This window comes from Filicampus tigris, chromosome 6 (assembly GCF_054856515.1).
Source record: "Filicampus tigris isolate MCC_2025a chromosome 6, RoL_Ftig_1.0, whole genome shotgun sequence".
Lineage (NCBI taxonomy): Eukaryota > Metazoa > Chordata > Actinopteri > Syngnathiformes > Syngnathidae > Filicampus > Filicampus tigris.
This window is the reverse complement of record NC_141222.1, coordinates 11,891,878-11,911,560: the sequence shown is the minus strand read 5'-3', so window position 1 is coordinate 11,911,560 and position 19,683 is coordinate 11,891,878. Positions and strand designations below refer to the sequence as shown.

At 40.0% G+C, this 19,683-nt stretch overlaps 3 protein-coding genes across 4 annotated transcripts; 2 read left to right on the top strand and 1 right to left on the bottom strand.

The window, feature by feature from the left end:
- The first annotated feature begins 1,083 nt into the window (after nucleotides 1-1,083).
- On the top strand, nucleotides 1,084-4,567 carry LOC147145828 (uncharacterized). Its single transcript, XM_086033730.1, has 3 exons — nucleotides 1,084-1,550; nucleotides 1,645-1,678; nucleotides 2,468-4,567. The coding sequence occupies exons 1-3, from the start codon at nucleotides 1,296-1,298 to the stop codon at nucleotides 2,848-2,850; spliced, it is 672 nt and encodes a 223-aa protein (XP_085889856.1). The 5' UTR covers nucleotides 1,084-1,295; the 3' UTR covers nucleotides 2,851-4,567.
- Nucleotides 4,568-7,883: 3,316 nt separating this feature from the next.
- On the bottom strand, nucleotides 7,884-11,791 carry LOC147145827 (tumor necrosis factor ligand superfamily member 14-like). 2 transcript variants are annotated; one of them, XM_086033676.1, is made up of 8 exons: nucleotides 11,654-11,791; nucleotides 11,454-11,541; nucleotides 10,934-11,215; nucleotides 9,710-9,778; nucleotides 9,582-9,615; nucleotides 8,762-8,827; nucleotides 8,397-8,634; nucleotides 7,884-8,275 (listed from the first exon to the last, which is right to left on the bottom strand). In XM_086033676.1, the coding sequence occupies exons 3-8, from the start codon at nucleotides 11,132-11,134 to the stop codon at nucleotides 8,086-8,088; spliced, it is 798 nt and encodes a 265-aa protein (XP_085889802.1). In that variant the 5' UTR covers nucleotides 11,135-11,215; nucleotides 11,454-11,541; nucleotides 11,654-11,791; the 3' UTR covers nucleotides 7,884-8,085. The 2 variants fall into 2 exon arrangements, with proteins under 2 accessions (XP_085889802.1, XP_085889801.1); XM_086033675.1 differs by having other exon boundaries at nucleotides 10,934-11,153.
- Nucleotides 11,792-14,853: 3,062 nt separating this feature from the next.
- On the top strand, nucleotides 14,854-19,004 carry tmed1b (transmembrane p24 trafficking protein 1b). Its single transcript, XM_086034723.1, has 5 exons — nucleotides 14,854-15,181; nucleotides 16,068-16,165; nucleotides 16,254-16,443; nucleotides 17,975-18,142; nucleotides 18,220-19,004. The coding sequence occupies exons 1-5, from the start codon at nucleotides 14,999-15,001 to the stop codon at nucleotides 18,268-18,270; spliced, it is 690 nt and encodes a 229-aa protein (XP_085890849.1). The 5' UTR covers nucleotides 14,854-14,998; the 3' UTR covers nucleotides 18,271-19,004.
- Nucleotides 19,005-19,683: the final 679 nt, after the last annotated feature.

Here is a 19,683-nt window from a genome sequence, read left to right as displayed (position 1 = left end):
CATTTGTACTTTCATTTTCACTCAAGTTTAGCACAGGGATGGGCAACTGGCGGCACCACTTTGAGTTGCCCCTTTGATAATTTTCGGGGGAAAAAAAGATACAAACTTGGGGTTTCACAAAACACATTCTGCCACCACATCTTAATCAACTGAAGGGGGGAATAATGATTTTCCAAACGTTTTCACAGTATGCAGCAGCAATTTTAAAAATTGACCTAATTTTTTAGTCATGGTTATTTTTATAAAGCATTTGATAAAAGTTTACACTCGGTATGAATATACTTTCTTTTAATATTTCACTCTTGCCAACTGTTCAGATTTGAGCAATCATACAATAACAATTATTGAATTGGCAATACAATACAATTACAATAGAAACAAACAATAGGAACCGCTGCTCGGACCGTAAATACGTCAGGAAAGCGAATGTGTCTTACGTTCCCAATCGCCCACATGATGGGGAATTCCTGACGTCACATGAATGCTTTAATATGATTGGCTGCATGAGAGGCGAAACCGTTTTCGTGGATGTGCCAAAATTGCACCAGAAAACTGTTTTTTTTGGCTAGATGATGTAACTCAAGCGTTACACTCCATCTTTATACACTGCACAGGCGACGAAACCCCCCCCCCCCTCCCCCCACGCACACATTTTTTGTGTGGTGTGTTTACAGATTTGATAGGGTTTGTTGCTGTTATTTTGTTAATTTATTCGTATAATGTATATGCCTGGTTTGAATTTTTGTTGTTGTTTATTTTATTCCTGATTTTTCTACATTTGTTTTATTGACGGTTATAAAATATTTATTAAAATGTGAGTGTGGCCTTTTTTATTTATTTATTTATTTATTTTTTATTTATTTATTAGTTTTAGATTTGACAGCTGGTTTACCGGCGTGATGTTTTGTTTTCTACTCAGTTTTTTTTTTCTTTTTGATAGGTTGAGTGGAACCGGTTTCACTTCCTCTGTCTCTAAATAAAGTATGTATGTGGCGCTTGAGGCTGTAGGAGGTTGCGAAACATCAGGGAGTCTCGGAAAGTTTTCACGCCCCCGGACAGTGCATCGCGGAGGAGGAGGCGGCGGCGTGAGAATAAGGCGAGGAGGGAAACCCATGACTTCCGTGATTTTTCCTTTCTAGTGCGAAACCGAACTCTCACCTTTCGGCTATAAAAGGGCCGGCTCGACGACACTCTGTTCAATCCTGTGGATTGGACCAGACTGTGGAGCAGATAGAGCCGCCATCCTGTGGAAGTTACCCGCGACAATTAGACGTCTTGTCCCCTCAGCTGTCCTCATGTGCGCATTGTTGGGAGATAGACCTAAAGACATGGACATTGAGTGTCCGGAGAAGAGAAGCCGCGATCGTGGTCGCTGTCTGGACGTGTGCGTGGTCGTGTCCATCCTCGTCCTGTTTGCAGCGCTCAGTGCCATGGCTGTAGTGGGCGTCCAGGTCCTGATGGATCTGCGCTCTAAGGTGGACTCACTGCGGCCCTCCTTTCAATCTGCAACGGGAGAACTAAGAGGACCCACACCAAGCCCGGCATACAAGGTATTTTGGAATTTTTAATCAGACATTTCGCTTAAATGCTATCCTCTTTTGCACAATATGATCTAGTATCTCATTGTTTTTTGTATGTTGACAGATGCAGAACTTTGCTTTCTTGGAAGCAGTCTCAAGTAAGTCTTTTTATTTTCGTTGAAATGTATTACACCACCATCCGTCCGTTTTCTATAGCGCTTATTCTGATTAGAGTCGAGCTGTAGTCAGCTGACTTTGGTCGAGAGGTGACGTAGGTACTGTACACTAGTCTGCACCCATTTAACCATTAACACCTGAGGACAAATTCGAGTCTTCAGTGAACGTGCATGGTTTTGGAATGTAGGAGGAAGGCGCTTACCCGGATGCAAACTCCGCGCTGGAAGCAATAAAATATTCTATAGTAAATATTTTACATATTTTACTTTTTTTCCTGACTGTCGAATTTTGCAAAATCATCCAATTTTTACTGATTCTTTTTTTTTCTTCTTTTTTTCTTTTTGAGGTGTTGCATGTTTAGAATAAAGTTTATTTATGTAAAAAAAAAACCAGAAATTAGTTTGAAATGTCAAATATAAGTCGTCTCATCTAATTTGAAGTGAATTTGATGGGCGCGCAATGTCTATTAATTCCATCCCGATATAATCCAGGTTGATTTAAAATGAATAATGAACATGTAACATGTGCAGACTGAATTTCATTATTGACCAAAGGGGAAAGAGGCTATTGAGCCCCCCCACACACACACACACCCAAAAAAAAAGCAATAAGCAAAGATACCTTGTTATTAAATAACTTAACGTATTAAATGAACAACTATTTACCAACATAGAAAGCAAACTTCATATACATTACAACAACCAATTTGTTGATTTGTTATGCTTGTTGTTTGCATGTACATAATTGGATGTGTTTGTCTCCTTTTGTAGGCAAGTTGGGGAACTCAATAGTTCAGTGGGATCAAGTCCTTTACGGCTCTGTGAAGTCTATTGGAAGCAATTTCCATTTTGACTCCAAGCAACACTGGCTGAGGCCCCGACATGCTGGGTTTTACTTCATCTACCTGAACCTCAACCTGACCTGCACCTACAATTGCAGCGCTGGCCTCCTCAGCGTGCGTGTGGGGGACAAGCTGAGCTGCCAAGTGAAACTTCTGGCAGAGCCCCTATCACAGAGCAAGAAGTGTTGGACAGTCGGCTGGTTGGATGGCAACACGCGGCTGCTCACTCACATGAATATACCAAAAGAGGGACTGCAGGACTGGAAGCTGGAGCTTACTGGTTCTAATTTGGGTATGTTCCTCTTGGACTAATATCTGACATCAGAACCGCCTCCATGTGACCTGCAAGTTACCCAACTAAAGAACTCAACAAGAGCATCACATGGAAGACTTTGCGGAGCTCACAGAACAAAACAAAAAAGAAGCAAATTCACGATCAGCAAGTGGACTAGACGCTGACTGCCTCTTTGTAATAATGTGCGTATTTATTTGACAAGACGGAACTTTTTAGTATTTATGTTGCAAGTTGTTGTATAACAAATATGATGTTATTTTATGTTGAGAACACTACATTAGTGTTAATGTGCAATCGACTTTGTTTTTATTTGAGTTGCTGGTTCTCTTTTTATTTTATAAATGGCTTCAAGGTTCTCTTCTGGATTCACTTCATAGCATGCTGGATAAACAGCAGTGAGAGCACAGTCCAGATAAGTTCACAGCACTGCAACACTCACTGTAAATCATTGCTTTGGTATTAACACAATAGAAAACCAAAGTTGTGATTTTTTATTGCAGACTAAATAACAAAATATTTACACAACAGTTGAGTTTTGCTAAATAAACACAAACCAACAGGTAAACACAGGCTTGTGTAAAAGCAAGTTTTACAACTTGAATCCCTGCAAAAATTTGACTCAAAAATGAGCTGATTGAATTGATACAGGTTTCCTCCCACATTCCAAAAAACATGCATGGTAAGTTGATTGGACACTCTAAATTGTCCCTAGGTGTGATTGTGAGTGTGGTTGTTTGTTTGTCTCTGTGTGCCCTGCGATTGGCTGGCAACCAGTTCAGGGTGTCCCCCGCCTACTGCCCAAAGACAGCTGGGAGAGGCTCCAGCACGCCCCGTGACCCTTGTGAGGATAAGCGGTATAGATAATGGATGGATGGATGAATTGATACAGCTTTTTTTGTCATCCATCCAATCATCCATTCTCTTCATCGCTTATCCTGTTCAGGGTTAAAGCGTGCTGCAGTCTATCCCAGTTTTCTTAGGCCGGAAGCTGAACTACTCCCCTAAACTGGTCGCCAGTATGGTACACATATAGAATCACAACAATTCAGACTCACATTCACACCATCTCTGAGTGGAAAATCCATGATGCATGCACCGGTGTCAGACGAAAACCATCAGTGGCTCGTTTCAATCAATTCCATGCATTTGTAGTTTGCTAGTTAACATACATATCTGAAGAATCTAACAGAAGTAAGGGGAACAGAATGACAGGAACATGCGTGTTTCATTGAAAGTGTAAAATACAGAAATCTACAATTCAGCTAGCTCTAGATTTGGGCATTGTTAATTATAAAGTCCGACCAAAAGATCTCAGATGTATTGTTTGATGCTCAAAATGTGGACTTGCCAAATGTGACGAAACAATGTAAGTCCAATGGACGAACTGCACCGTGCTGATTGTATCCATATTAACATGGAAATAAACATATAAGATCATATGTGTGTGAGTGTGAAAGGGAGAAAATGACGTCTGTGAAAGTGATTGCGACAAAGTTATAAGTGGAATATTTGAAAAGTGTCTAGCGAAGGGGAAAGTTCTTTGTTGTTGCCTAAGCGGGAAGTAACAGCGCATCACTTCCTGTTTATTTATTTTAAAGTGCGGCTTCGGAAAAAAAATGGTCCAATCGCACTTTGAGGTGGCGATGACAGAAAATTAATAGAAATTTGTCTCTCGGCATTGTGACTCATGAGTGATATTTCATAAAAAGCAAAATACAGAAGTCTAGATATGAACCATTGTTTGTCATTCTGTTTATTTGCATCTTTAATGTAGTGCACAGACATTTACAATAAACTAAAGGTTAAGCATGCTCAACACAAATTTTGTTGGTAATGCGAGAGCAGTTTAGTGTTTATTATTGTGATTATAGTTTGCATTGCAGTTGCATCACATGGAATATATTATTATTATCATTATCATTATCGTTATTATTATTATTATTATTATTATTATTATTATTATTATTATTATTATTATTATTATTATTATTATTATTATTATTATTATCGTAGGGTTCTACACCACTACAAACTACAACCACAATACTACATGTATTGTTAAGTTAGAGTATCTTAAAAAGTTTCAACCCCTCTTTGATGCAACTCATGCACCGGATCTCATTCAGGCAAAATCTTTTGGCAAAACATCTAGCTAACAACTGGCAGGATGAAAAATCTAGATTTGTTTTATGTTGATGGATGTGTAATAGCTAGACAGGCACTGTATAAATTGTATAAAATTGTATTCTTAGCAGAAAATATAGTATTATAAAAGAACAGATGTACATTCGGAGCAAATAAGTTTTTGAATAGGTTTTACATTACCACCAACCACATACTGGCCAACTTTCTGTTCTAAGGTGTGCACAGGAGATGCGTATGTGTTGATTTGGGGCTTATAACAGGAAATAACCCAATTATTTCAAGAGTTTCTCTAAACATGGTCTCTCCACTCTCCACGTTGTTTATATATCTTGAAGACTCTTTTTGTCAACTTTCCTTGCTGAAGTTTGTGCTCTTTTGTCTGAAGAATGGTGCTTTTATAAAGAGCCCTATACCTACATTCATTCAGGTCATATGCAAACATATTTGGACAATGAGTTTTATTTGTTTTACCTCCATACTTCATCACAATCCTTTGTAAATAACAGTCAAGGTGTAATTAAAGTGTGGAATTTCAACTCCAATTAAAGATGTTTTTCAAATAAATGGCATTTAGAAATTTAAGATTTCAAATGTTTGGATAAAATTATATAATGGTGATGATAACCATAAGCGAATTTACTTTAGTTAGATGGAAATGTTTTTTGGTTAATTACTGCCTTAAGTGTGGTGTACATTCTGAGTTTCTGGCATGGAGATACTTTGCCAGGTGTTAAACGTAGTTACCTTAAACTTAACTTCATGTTTCTTGGTCGTTCTCCCTTTACTTTTGTTTCCAATAAATACAAATCATCCGCTATTGGCCTGAGATCAAGCAAGCAAGCCGTTGGCATGTCAAAGTAACGACCAGCGTGACGAAGAGAGATTAACCAAATCAACCTGACTTGCACCTGCTCGAAAATCAAGATGCTCCGGTTTTTATGCTTGAGGGCAGTTGTGCCGTCTATGAATAGAGCCCTCAATCACTAAAGATGACATTTCACATATTTCCAACAGCTCCGATCAATGGGAACACTTGTAAACAAACCTCAGTAATTTGACCAAGGCAGAGGACTGGTTAGCACGTCCGCCTCACAGTTCAGAGGTCGTGGGTTCGATCCCGGCCCCGGCCTCCCTGTGTGGAGTTTGCATGTTCTCCCCGTGCCTGCGTGGGTTTTCTCCGGGCACTCCGGTTTCCTCCCACATTCCAAAAACATGCATGGTAAGTTGATTGGATACTCTAAATTGGCCCTAGGTGTGATTGTGAGTGCGGATGTTTGTCTTTGTGTGCCCTGCGATTGGCTGGCAACCAATTCAGGGTGTCCCCCGCCTACTGCCCAAAGACAGCTGGGATAGGCTCCAGCACGCCCCGCGACCCTTGTGAGGAGAAGCGGTACAGATAATGGATGGATGGATATATATATATATATATATATATATATATATATATATATATATATATATATATATATATATATATATATATATATATATATATATATATATATATATATATATATATATATATATATATATATATATATATATATATATATATATATATATATATACTGCATGTGCTTACTTACATTGCGAGCCCTGGGGTTGGTTTTGTCGTATTGTATAATTATTTGGGTCCAACAGCCGCCCAGAAGTCACAGTCAACAAGTTACTTATTTATTATACATAATGGACTGATCAGAGCAGTAACAATTCCTCATGTGTGTCGCAGACCTGTCGCCAACATCACAATGCATCGGTCATGTGAATCAATGCAGCAGTTGCCGCTCGCGCCGAAGCGGGAGTAGACAGAAGCCTGAAAAGAAGCCTTCACCGAGTAGGCTGAGATCAAATTTGGCCGGACTAAAATCCACTTCCGACCATGTTTAGTCCAGCCAGCCATTTTTTAAAATGTGTTAGTCCCCACCCCCCGCCCCAAAAATGGCCATCCAGCCAGGCCAGGGACGGACTGCCCTTCTCTGATATATATATATATATATATATATATATATATATATATATATATATATATATATATATATATATATATATATATATATATTTATATATATATATATATATATATATATATATATATATATATATATATGTATATATATATATATATATATATATATATATATATATATATATATATATATATATATATATATATATATATCCATCCATCCTTTATCCAATATATTAGTGCTGTCAAACGTTTTTTAACTAATTAATCTCAAATATTTCCATAATTAATCATGATTAATTGTATTTTTCAACTACAATTTTTTACAAAGCTTGGAACCGATATTTACCATCCATCCACCCATCCATTATCTATACCGCTTCTCCTCACAAGAGTCGTGGGGCGTGCTGGAGCCTATCCCAGCTGTCTTCGGGCAGTGGGCGGGGGACACCCTGAATTGGTTGCCAGCCAAGTACATTTTGATTCAAAGACGGTTCTAATACCTTATATATATATCATCATCTTCAAAACAGCTTATCCTGTCCAGGGTCACGGGGAGGTGCTGGAGCCTATCCCAGCTGACCATGGGCGAAAGGTGGTCTACACCCTGAACTGGTCGCCAGCCAGTATATGTGTGTGTGTGTTTGTACATACATGAAGCAGTATACGTTGGAAAAAGCTGAGTCAACCACACCGGTCTCTGCGTCTTTTTTCTGGTCGACCTTCTATCCTCTCCTTTGTGCATCTATACCTCGCCACATCCTGCTCTTAACACACACGCACATTGCTTTGCAGGCGTGTGTTTTAAAACACATCAATAAATTTGCGAATGTGCAATGTGACCTGTAGATCGGTGGCTTGTCTACAGTATATGTGTTTTGGGCACTTAATTGCCTTGCAAAGAAACTTGGGAGAATGATTTAACAATCCGGAATAACGTTCCATTCGTCACATACTGTGTTAATACACAGAACTTTTATTCATGCAACAAATAATGTAGTCTGAATATCAGACACGGTTTTATGGGATCACAATGATTTGCTGCTTTTTAATGAGTACTTTTAATACATTCAGAGAGACAAGAAGAAGTTTATCACAATGAGACAGATGTGCAATTAGTTGTCATTTTTTAAACATGTTTCTATGGAGATATCATAAAGGCTCCCATAAAATTTTCAGTAGGTCCGGGACGCAACTTCTGTATCTTATCCAATGTAACAAAAATTTGATCTCCAGACTGCAGGTGGAAGACCCCCGCCAGAAAACTGTCCCATATATCCTCCCCACCTGATGACTTGACACTTGAAGGTCTTGGGGTCCAGCAGCGGGACCTGGAGGAAAAAGTCAAAGTGGCGCCAGCAATTGAATGACCCTGTCCAGACTGAGAACAGTTTAAAATGGTGCAAATCTAGTAAGTTTGCAACAGAGGAAGGAAACAAGGTGCCCACTAACCTCTTTGATTTCATAAGTTCAATCGATTGGTCGTATGCCTCGGTGTCTTTCATCACCTTGTGCTGCATGAGAGAACACACCTCTGCCGCATTTATCTGCACTTTGGAGTAGAGGTAGTAATAACCGTCCTTCTCCACCAACAGGCGGCCATTGTTGTAGCCCATCTGGTGGGTGATGGCGTCACCATCTTTGTCAACCCACTGCACCACATTTTTCTCCCCGACCGGATTGCTGCTGCCTGATATGAAGTTGAGAGAGCGTTCTACCAATACAGTCAAGCAGTAGATATAAATGTCTATCTACAATAGCAATTCCGATATTCATTCTGTGTAATACTTAAGGCGCTGTATTAAGGGGACTCTTACACATCAGGTGAGCAAAGGGCTTAGTTCCGAGCAGAGTTTGCACTGGGTGAACCTCAATGGAGCTTCCTGTTTCCAGAGGGGAGAAAATCCATCGGTATAAGGATACAATTAAGTATTGTAATCAGTTTTAAATCTTATCTATCATCCATCTATTAAGGATGGGCATCATTATAAATTTGTTTGTGGTTCAGAGTTGTCATTTGTGTACAAAGGATATTTGAGTGATTGTGTCATGATCATTTGCGGAATGTTTGTACTACTTGCATGGCTGCCACCAGAGGCATACTCGACTTAGTCTCAAGTAGTTTGTGGTCTAAAGAAGACTCGGCTATCATCCACTCAGACTTAAAGTGGAAGTCAACCCAAACATATTTTTTTCAAGGAAATGTTCTATGCAAGCCCACTAGTTGAAACAAGGCATCCTGATAAATATTGCGTAACGACCAATCACAGCTGACCTGTTTCCTGAAGCTGAGCCGTGATTGGTCGTTACCTGAGCCCTGAGCGCTTGTGAATATCATTTTCAGTCGACAGAAGTGACAAAATGGCCGCCCCCTGAGATGGCTAAAAACGGGTGGATTAACTCTTATTCCACAAACGCAATTAATATTCATCAGAATGCTGTGTTTCAACTTTTGGGCCTGATGGGAACATCTTCTTGAAAGAAATATGTTTGGGTTGATTTCCACTTTAAGCATTAGATACTCGTCTGTGGACAGACTTCAGTGTATAAAAAGAGCCTGTTTAAGTTATGCAATTGTTGTTTTCCCCATCAGATCATTTTCTTTTTTGTATTCACGTTTTATCATTATAATCATACCTTCAGATGCCACTTGGCCGTTTAAGGAGCCAACCTGCAAGAGACAAAAAGACCTACAGTAAACACTGAGCAATTCAGAAGCCGAATGTGACTTATTAATCATTGACACATTCACCATTCAATCTTACCTGCTGGGCAAATGTTTTAGTGTTGGACATGTTTCGACAGAGAGGATCTGACACACAGATGGAAAATGCCTGCCGGGGGAAAGTGTGAAGACAAGAGAAAGTCAGACAAGCAAAGATGTCACAAGTTCAAGAGCAGGAAGTGTTGTTGTTGTTGAGGTCTACACAGCAAAAGAGGCCTCTTGTGTGGCAATTTGAAAGATGTCAACATGCACATGCAGAAGGATCTTTAGTTGGAAATAGAATGAGGAAATCACAAGATCAAAACTATATAATGTGCTGACAGTGAGTCAATTGGTGGATATTAAACTTGTCACTTACAATACTGTGCATAAGTATTAGGCAACGGTTAAATTTGCCCCTATAGTAAACTATCCATCCATCCATTATCGATACCGCTTCTCCTCACAAGGGTCGCGGGGCGTGCTGGAGCCTATCCCAGCTGTCTTCGGGCAGTAGGCGGGGGACACCCTGAATTGGTTGCCAGCCAATCGCAGGGCACACAGAGACAAACATCCGCACTCACAATTCCACCTAGGGGCAATTTAGGGAGTCCAACCAACTTACCATGCATGTTTTTGGAATGTGGGAGGAAACCGGAGTACCCGGAGAAAACCCACGCAGGCACGGGGAGAACATGCAAGCTCCACACAGGGAGGCCGGAGCCGGGATCGAACCCACGACCTCTGAACTGTGAGGCGGATGTGCTAACCAGTCAACCACCGTGCCTATAGTAAACTAATATAAAAATATTTCTATAAATACATTTTATAAAAATAGATTTATTTTTTTTTTAACTGAAAATAACTACAGAATAACAAAATGTTAACATCATTGCGCAAAAAAGCTATTTTTGAAGCTATTATTATTCTATTGTTCAGCAAATGACTGCAAAGGTTTTCACGCCATACTGTATTTAACAAATTACAACATGCAAAATCTAATGTAAGACATTTATTTTGGGAACGTGAGAGACAGTATCCTCCCCTTGACACATTTGCCACAATGTGACTAAAACATTGATTGGCAAGCCCAATATAATGGGGATGTTCAGTTGTATTACAGCCTGTGAGTGTGTGCGTGTGTGGCGTATGTGCGTGGGGGTGTGAAAGAGACACAATGAGAGAGTTCATGATGTAAGGAAAGGGAAATTTTCAATGGAGAAATGCAATCAAAACATTGTTGACTTTAGTCGGAAAGACCAAGATTTGTAGACATCAACCTCACCTCTGTTTTCATGTAAAGTTTATAGACAAAACATCCCTCAACAACAAGTCCCAGCATGGCCAGCGCCACCACCAGCAGAAGAAACTTGTTCCCTGTCGGAGTCCCTCGTGTTTTTTTCACAGGTCTGGGAGGGGGGCAGAAGCCGGCTTGGCTGTCCACCACAAAGACTTGGGGGTGGCTAGCCGCGCCGCTCTCTGCCATCTCCTGTCTCCCACTCCACCTGTGATCCAAGGAGGCACAAGGTCACAAGGCCCATCTGGGCAAGGAGGCAGCAGGCAGACTCTGAGACAAGTCCAGACACAAAATGAAAGATAATGAAAGGAAGACAGAAAGATGGACCGGTATAAATGCCATCCAAAATAAATAGCGGCTCCTCCTTGCGTGTACATGTGATGCAACCTGACTTCTCGGAAGTGATTACTCCATAGTCTGACTATTGCAAGCAAATGAGTATATAGTATGAAAACAGACAGTACTACATGCTACAAGTAAAAGGTTTTTTTTTAAATAAAGACAATACCTTGGATTCTGATGCTCCAGATGTTTCTTCTGAACTCAGCCACACGTACAGCAGACAAATTTCCCTAGTTTGGATTCTGTAAATACAACTAAAGAAAAACAAATGAAACACAATGATTAAAACAACCACATCAATGGTAGATAATCACTCAAAATAAATACATAAATAAATAAATAGTGTGAGCTTTGAAAATGCCTAACCTTAGAGCCAAGACTTTAGATGAACACTTAGTTCAGCTGACTGTGCTGCCTCGCGCATATCCTGCACACTGTCACCAATATTGCTCTTTTTAACAAGCTCGTGTAAGGAGGAAATGAAGATGATACAGGGAAGAAACAACCCAAGAGCAAGAGAAGGCTGTGTGTGTGGGACACTCCCTACGATGAGCACTGAATATAGCAGTTATCGTCCCTTAGCTGACACTTCCTTTTCTCTCTTTCTCTCTTTTTGAGTCTCTATTGGCTCTTGCGGTATTTTCCTGAATTCATACATTGACATGCTTGCATTTGATACAACTGAATCAAAGTCGAGACGTTACCCCTGGATAAATGGCTTGGTATTGCTTATGCTTGTAAAGTAACATTTTCTCACCAATGGAAACGATACTGTAGAAGAAGAATTGATTCAATAGTGTGCAGCTGCGTGTGTTACTGTTTGAAGGTGACAAATGTGTTGCACAGACATGAAGATGTAGTCATGTTCTTTTTTTAACTATTAATTGTCCTCATTTAGATGACAGCGAGGATTCCCTTGTAGTAAGTATGACAAATAGTGGAATTTGTGAGTGTGACTTACACCCATTCTCCATGAACTTGTATTTTCTTCTTGGCTGTTAGTACATGGTTTTAAATTACTCAGTAGCAGCAGCAGATTTTCTTGCTCTTGGGCTCCTCCTTCAGCTGTGAAGTGGTAAATTGTGGCAAATATAAATTGCAGTGTAGCGGGCTAGCAGTAGCAACCGCGTGCTTGTTTCCGGGCAAACAATCTACTCTAAACTTAAGATAAGCACTCATCTGATTTGTGTGGGACCTTTACAGTCAATTACAGTTGTCAAGTTAAAATACCCGTCAATATTTGCATCCAATTTATTAAAAAGTTTTTTTTTTTCACAATATGTCCCATTAATTCATTTAATTTGGCCAGCTATTTCTGTTTGTACAGTTTTCCAAATTACTTCTTAACATCAGCAACAGTAGGAGGTGTATAAATGTTGTATGTATTCAACACAAGTGTGATCGTGATGGACTTTGCACCCAATCTGTTGTCGTTGTAGCGAGAGGGAATTGTTTAACATGATTCCCTCCATATGGTGAAGCCAAGTACACGGCACGCATATGCACACGTTATTGTGTTTATTGGAGATAAAGATGTAGCGAGGACAGATGGAAGTGTGGAGCTGCGGTGGGCTTGAATGAGTGCTGTTCAATTCACAGCTATGTTGTGTTTGTATGGTGTCGCGGGGGTAACGCTTAAAGTGCAGGAATTTCATGTTTACCTCTGTGCTACATCACTTTTTCTTTTAACTACATTCAATAAATATTCGTGAACTGAAGACACTAATTGCTGAAGCTTTGTAGGTGGAATTCTTTCCCATTCTTGCTTGATGTAAAGCTTCAGCTGTTCAATAATGCGCCACGAACTTTCAATGGGAGACAGGTCAATCTTTTACTACGAAGCCACGCTGTTGTAACACGTGCAGCATGTGGTTTGGCATTGTCTTACTGAAATAAGCAGGGGCGTCCATGAAAAAGATGTTTCTTGGATGGCATCATATGTTTTTCCAAAACCTGTATGTAACTTTCAGCATTAATGGTGCCTTCACAGACGTGCAAGTTACCCATGCCATTGGCAGTAACACAGTCCCATATCATCACAGATGCTGGCTTTTGAACTTTGCGTCAATACCAGTCCGGAGAGTTCTTTTCCTCTTTGGCCTGAAGGACATGACGTCCACGATTTCCCAAAACAGTTTGAAATGTGAACTCGCCAGACCACAGAACACTTTGCCACTTTGGGTCATTCCATCTTAGATGAGCTCGGGCCCAGAGAAGCCGGTGGTCTTTCGTTGTTGATAAATGTCTTTCGCGTTGCATAGTACATTTTTTTGTTGAATTTACTGCTTGTAACACAGGACTGTATTTACTGACATTGGTTTTGTGAAGTGGCGGCACGGTGGTTGACTGGTTAGCACGTCCGCCTCACAGTTCAGAGGTGGTGGGTTCGATCCCGGCCCCGGCCTCCCTGTGTGGAATTTACATGTTCTCCCCTTACCTGCGTCGGTTTGCTCTGGGTATTGTGGTTTCCTCCCACATTCCAAAAACATGCTTGGTAGGTTCATTTGACACTCTAAATTGCCCTTAGGTGTGATTGTGTGTGCGGATATTTGTTTGTCTCTGTGTGCCCTGCGATTGGCTGGCAACCAATTCAGGGTGTCCCCCGCCCACTGCCCGAAGACTGCTGGGATAGGCTCCTGCACGACCCTTGTGAGGATAAGCGGTATAGATAATGGATGGATGGGTTTTGTGAAGTGTTCCTGAGCCCATGTGGTGATATCCTTTACACATTGATGTCGGTTTTTGATGCAGTGCTGCCTGAGGGCTCGAAGGTCATGGGCATTCAATGTTGGTTTTTGGCCTTGCCGCTTACATGCAGTGATTTTTCCAGATTCTCTGAACCTTGTGATGAAATTATGGACTGTAGATGATGAAATCCAAATCCCCAAATCCCTTGCCATTTTACATTGTGTAACATTGTCCTTAAACTGTTCGACTATTTTCTCACGCAGTTGTTCACAAAACGGTTAACCTTGCCCCATCTTTGGTTGTAAACGACTGAGCAATTCAGGGAAGCTCTTTTTTTTAAATACACAATCATATCACCTGTTCCCACTTATCCTTGATTAACATTCCTCAACTTTCTCAGTCTTTTTTTTTACCACCTGTCCCATCTTTTTTGGAACATGTTGCAGCTATAAAATTTTAAGTTAAAGATTTTATCTGCAAAAATGTTCATCAGTTTGAAAGTTAATATCTTGACTTTGTAGTGTTCAATTACATATAGGTTTAACATGATTTGCAAATCGTATTCTGTTTTTCTTTGTTTAACACAATGTCCCACCTTAATTGGAATTGGGGTTGTACTGTGTGAGTGTGCATGTGTGTGCGTGCGTGTGTGAGTGTTATCAATGGTTAAATGAGAGGCACTGACGTTGTGCACTTTGTTGGTTGTCCCTTTACGACGTTTAGTGGATTGATTTCATTTACTAGTTTACTGGCAGTTCCTACACATTCAATATGGCGGACACGCTTACGTATCCCAGCCAATGGCTCGAAAAACATATTTTGGTCATTCACGACTGGTGGATCTTTCTCTTCAGTGATTGGTCGACAAGTGATACGCTCAACTCTCTAATTGGTCATTGATGTAACGTGACGCGACGTTCGCTATCTAACCAATCACAGTACGAAAAAGTTCTCCTGCGGAAGAACGATATCAAGGAATGTCTGAGTGTGACCTGTAACCGTAATTTAGCTAATATTCTCGGTATGGATCCTCTCCTTGTGAGCAAAACGCAACTGCTGCTCCTTGTAGTGTTCGGTTGGAGTTTGGGGGAGGTGTTCGGTTTTGGGGAGGAAAGCAACGAGTTCACTTTTCTTTTGCAAGCCGGGAAATCCGATTGTTTCTTTCAACGGGCAATACAGAATGGGACGATGGAGGTCGAATATCAGGTAACATAGGCTTAATGCTGACTATTTCAATATTCTATCTTGAGGGTTTTTTTTCCTAATGTTTTTATTTAGTGTTTACGTGCTGTGCTTGAAGTTAACTACGCATATTTTAACTAATGCTGCTTTAGCAATCAACAGTTAGGTGTGTGGAATATCAGAATGCCAGTTCCAGTTCAGTGTAATATTGAGGGGAGAAAAAAAGATGAAAATTTAACTTAATTCAAAATGTATTATTTTTTCTTTGTTCATCTATCTATTGCAGCGACCTACAACGGCAGGCAGAATTAATGACGTTTTCCTTTTATCAGATGAAATACACTTGACCTGTGTCTCGTGTATCCACTTTTTGTCACATTTTCGTTCAGTGTGCCGTGAATTTTTCTCGTTAAATATGTGGTTCAATAAAGGTTCAGAATCACAGCATTAAAATGTGCAGGTGAACCTAATGTTGTGTCCAAGAAATGTCTAAATGCACACATGCATTCCAATATAAATATGTTAATGATTGTTTAGTAGGGAGCCAACATAATGTAAAAAATGTATGACAATATTGTAGCATCCAAATGTATTTATTAGTTTGAATTGAAAAATGTTGCAAATTTTCATTAAACAGTTTCTTTACAGTAAAGCAATAAAAAAATAAAATGACGACAGCTTTTAAATTAAACTATTCTGGGCATTTTTCTTTTTAATAAAAAAAAATAGTCAACAATTTTACTTTTCATCATAACCTTGTGATTCAGGCATTTTATTTTATTACTAGAATATGTGGCGGACCACAAATGGACTTTGGACATCCCTGCACTATCGCACTGTCAATATTGTTTGCTTGCGGGTCCATCTGTTCGGAAAATAAAAAGTGTAGGTGTGTGTTTTTTAATACTAGGTAATTGGAGGAGCCGGCATGGATGTGGACTTCACCATCCTTAATCCAGAGGGCGTCCCGATGGTCGCAGAGACTCGTCGCTCTGATGGAGTTCATGTGTTAGTTGTGCCACCTCAAATCACACCCACATTCTGATCCTGGACCCATCCCAGCTGGCTTTACTTCCTGTTTTTGCTCTGTACTCAGGGTGGAGCCCACAGTGGAGGGAGACTATCAAGTCTGCTTTGATAACAGCTTCAGCCACTTCGCAGAGAAAATGGTGTTCTTCGAGCTTTACGTCGAGGGACAAAGAGGAGATGTGGGTGGCGATGAAGAGTGGACTGGTTTAGAGGAGGTGGATGAAAACATGTTGCAGTACAAGCTGCAGGATATGAGGGTGAGCTGCAGTGTTTCTAAGGAAATATCAAATATTCTGCATTTTTGCATTATTGTGGTTGCAGTTTCTAGTGGTGTAGAACTGTACTGCGTCATACTGATAACCGTTTCTAATATTTGGGACTCCAGTGTAACTCATTGATGTAAGCAAAATTTTAGGCACAACTCTCATGATGACAGTTGTACCACTGCCAACCTCTACAACGTACGCAAACACACTAAATAAATACCAATTCCTTAGCCAGTTTCAGTCAAAAGTGAACATAATTGTTTTTGTACAGGCATAATATTCAAATGTATTACACAGCTCTTATATTTCAGATAATATACTGTGCAATTGGTCATTGTGTTGTGGCAGCCTCCTCTGCCACTGTAAACTGACACATTTGTCATTTGAAATGTTTTGTTAACTGCTTTCAAAGTTACTCAGAATGTGACATATCAGTTCTCTCGCCAGTATACTTGCACAATCCAGTGAAATCCAATTCAAGAGCTGCATCAAAATTCTGCCTTTGCACAAGTAATAAGATTGACAGTGTCGGAGTTTTTAATTTACAAAAAAATAATTATTGAATAGTGTTGCGTGTTGCGTTGCTACTCTGCTGTTCGGTTATTGCGGCTTCACTCGATCATGGGGTTTTCATTTGTCACCACTTAATACATTGTGGGTTTATCTTGCCATTTCACAGATTGTCTTGCTATTTTTCCTTCCTTCTAAGTTGGACCAGACAAAAAATGTCTTTTTTCTTTTAGGGGATTTTTTTTTTTTTTTCCGTAACCGAGACCATGAACATTAGAGCTCGTCTGCCCCAAAATCCCCATTCCCTCATCATGGTGCATTCGGAAATACCCTCCGAGCGCACTGCTTCACTCAGACCATTTGGAAACTCAGAACGTTGTTCAATGTTCCGATATTCATATTGCTCCCAACAAACGGCGTACCGGAGCCCAGTGCGTCAGGCAATGCAAGAAAAGTAAACAACTGAAGCATGAACTGCTTATTATGGGCTATGTTCAGAAATGAATGTGAGCGGAGCTCGTTTTGCCTCCGGCACCACATGAGGACTATGAAATGTCGGCTTAATAACTAGTGGTACATTGAAGTTTTTCTTCGTAATTTAAAATGGCTTACCTTGAGCAGACTCCTGGGTCGGATTGTAGCCAAAGGTACAATCCTAGTGGGTTAAATCAGCCTTTTGGCACTGTAAATCGTTGTTGTTGAAATGTAAGCTAATTTCCATGACTACCGCTCTTCTGTCTAAATGGAAGACGAAGAAGAACTTCCGCCGGAAGTACAGAAGTAGAAGGACGGTAGTCATGGCAACTAGTTTACATTTCCACAAGAAAGATTCACTGTAGTGATATTATATATTATTATATATATTATTCTTCATTTTTCATTTCAAAAGTTAAATTTATTGAGTGTAACAAGTGTTTAGAAAGGTGTGAATTGTGTGTGTGTGTTGGGGGGGGGGTGTCGTAAACGGATTAAACCAATTAGCTTATTGGCCTTTTCCCCTTTCATCTCTCAGGAGTACATGGACTCTGTACACAAACGTCTTGAGCGTAGTCGACAGATGCAAACGTTGTTGCGAGCTTTCGAGGCGAGGGACCGAAACCTCCTGGAAGACAACCTGTGGAGAGTCTCGTTTTGGTCGTGTGCCAGCGTGCTGGTGATGCTGTGCGTGGCCTTCACCCAGGTAAACTGCTGTTCATTACTAAATTTTAGGGCTTCATATGGTTGGTGCTGACAAGATTGTCACCTCCTCCCCTTCAGGTCTATACTGTGCGGAAACTGTTTGACGATAAGCGCAGGGTGTGCACATAGAAGGAACTCTGCGGTGTGACAGGACAAGCTGGGCGGGGCTCACAATCCACTACAAGGGTGGAGATATTTAATTGTACTTAACACCAGCTGTCGGCACCAAGTGATGTGGTTCACAGCTGAAAGCTTGTCACACCAATCTGAGCAATAACAGTTCACATTGAAGAACAGTTCCTACGTTGGTGGCCCTTTTTGTTTCCTTTAGTGCCTTTTTAATGTGAAAACCACAAACTGATGCAAACATATGTTTTAAAGGGCACTGCAGTATATTTTGCAGTTAAACAATGGTGAGTGTTGCTGAATGTGCTTATATTATTATTATTATTTTTTTTTGCTAAAGGTGAAAGGTCAGTGACTTGTAGAACCTTCCAGCCTTTGCAGTTTACATGTGATAACAATGTGCAATAGTCTTGAATTTGCTCCACAATTTTTTTCTTCTTCAAGATGTACCCATTTTTATATGGCTTCCAAAAATTAATTAGGAACATAATGGTACTGTGCCTTTGTGCTTAAGGCCTCTAATCTCTAATTTTTCTATCATATCCAGTGGGTTATACTGCCACAGTAAACGTTCAATGCAAGGTCTTCGTGGGAGCCTTTGCATTGATTTTAATGTTTGTAGACGTTTTGTGTCGATAAGACAGATGTCAATATTGAGTTGAATAATAGTTACAAAAATCTAAATTGTACACTTATGGCAATTTGCTGTTCACAAATAAACATTGTTTTCTATTGCAGTGGTATGTGGCATATTTTTCCTTATGTGGTGAGATGTGATTGAAGTTGTTTTGATGAGCACAACTGGTGCAGATGAAGAAGAGTATGCGTCCATTCATCCATTCTCTGCACCGCTTAGTGCTGGAGCGTATCCCAGCTGTCTTTGGGCAAAAGGCGGACTACACAATGACCTGGTTGTCAGTCAGTCACAGGGCATGGATAGAGACAGACAATCATTCAGACTTGCATTCACACTGTCACTGAGTGGGAAGTGAAGCCACGCTACCTGCACCAAAGTCAGTGGCTGACAGTATGTCTAGTTGTCTACAAATATTTAATGCTATGTGGATTCATAAATAAATGAATGTCTGGTCCCTGCATTTTCTCACATTCTCATTCGATGAGAAATACACTGTATATAGTATCTTATTTTTTTAATATACATAGTACAGGTACATCGCAATAAATCAATATACTGTATTACTGAAGACTTTTCAGTGGTTTAATTGGGAAAAAGTGAAAAATATAGATTCACCACTTGTTTTTCTGATTTTGACGACCCAAAATCCACCATCTCAAGAAACCATTACAAAAGCAAAGACAATTATGTTTAGTGTAGAAATTAGGAAGTAATCTTCTGAAAATGTTCCTGTTTAATGAATCTGTAAAATATGACAACTTTTTGAATTAATAGCTACT

Bases quoted from the DNA above. Each gene is read 5' to 3' on its own strand.
- LOC147145828 (XM_086033730.1), top strand. From the start codon at position 1,296: ATGTGCGCATTGTTGGGAGATAGACCTAAAGACATGGACATTGAGTGT. The intron at 1,551-1,644 runs GTATTTTGGAAT...GTATGTTGACAG, and splicing joins CACCAAGCCCGGCATACAAG to ATGCAGAACTTTGCTTTCTT. The intron at 1,679-2,467 runs GTAAGTCTTTTT...CTCCTTTTGTAG, and splicing joins TTTCTTGGAAGCAGTCTCAA to GCAAGTTGGGGAACTCAATA.
- LOC147145827 (XM_086033676.1), bottom strand. From the start codon at position 11,134: ATGGCAGAGAGCGGCGCGGCTAGCCACCCCCAAGTCTTTGTGGTGGAC. The intron at 8,635-8,761 runs GTAAGAGTCCCC...ACTTCATATCAG, and splicing joins GCCCTTTGCTCACCTGATGT to GCAGCAGCAATCCGGTCGGG. The intron at 8,276-8,396 runs GTTAGTGGGCAC...TTTTTCCTCCAG, and splicing joins GAACTTATGAAATCAAAGAG to GTCCCGCTGCTGGACCCCAA.
- tmed1b (XM_086034723.1), top strand. From the start codon at position 14,999: ATGGATCCTCTCCTTGTGAGCAAAACGCAACTGCTGCTCCTTGTAGTG. The intron at 15,182-16,067 runs GTAACATAGGCT...TTTTAATACTAG, and splicing joins CGATGGAGGTCGAATATCAG to GTAATTGGAGGAGCCGGCAT. The intron at 18,143-18,219 runs GTAAACTGCTGT...CCTCCCCTTCAG, and splicing joins TGTGCGTGGCCTTCACCCAG to GTCTATACTGTGCGGAAACT.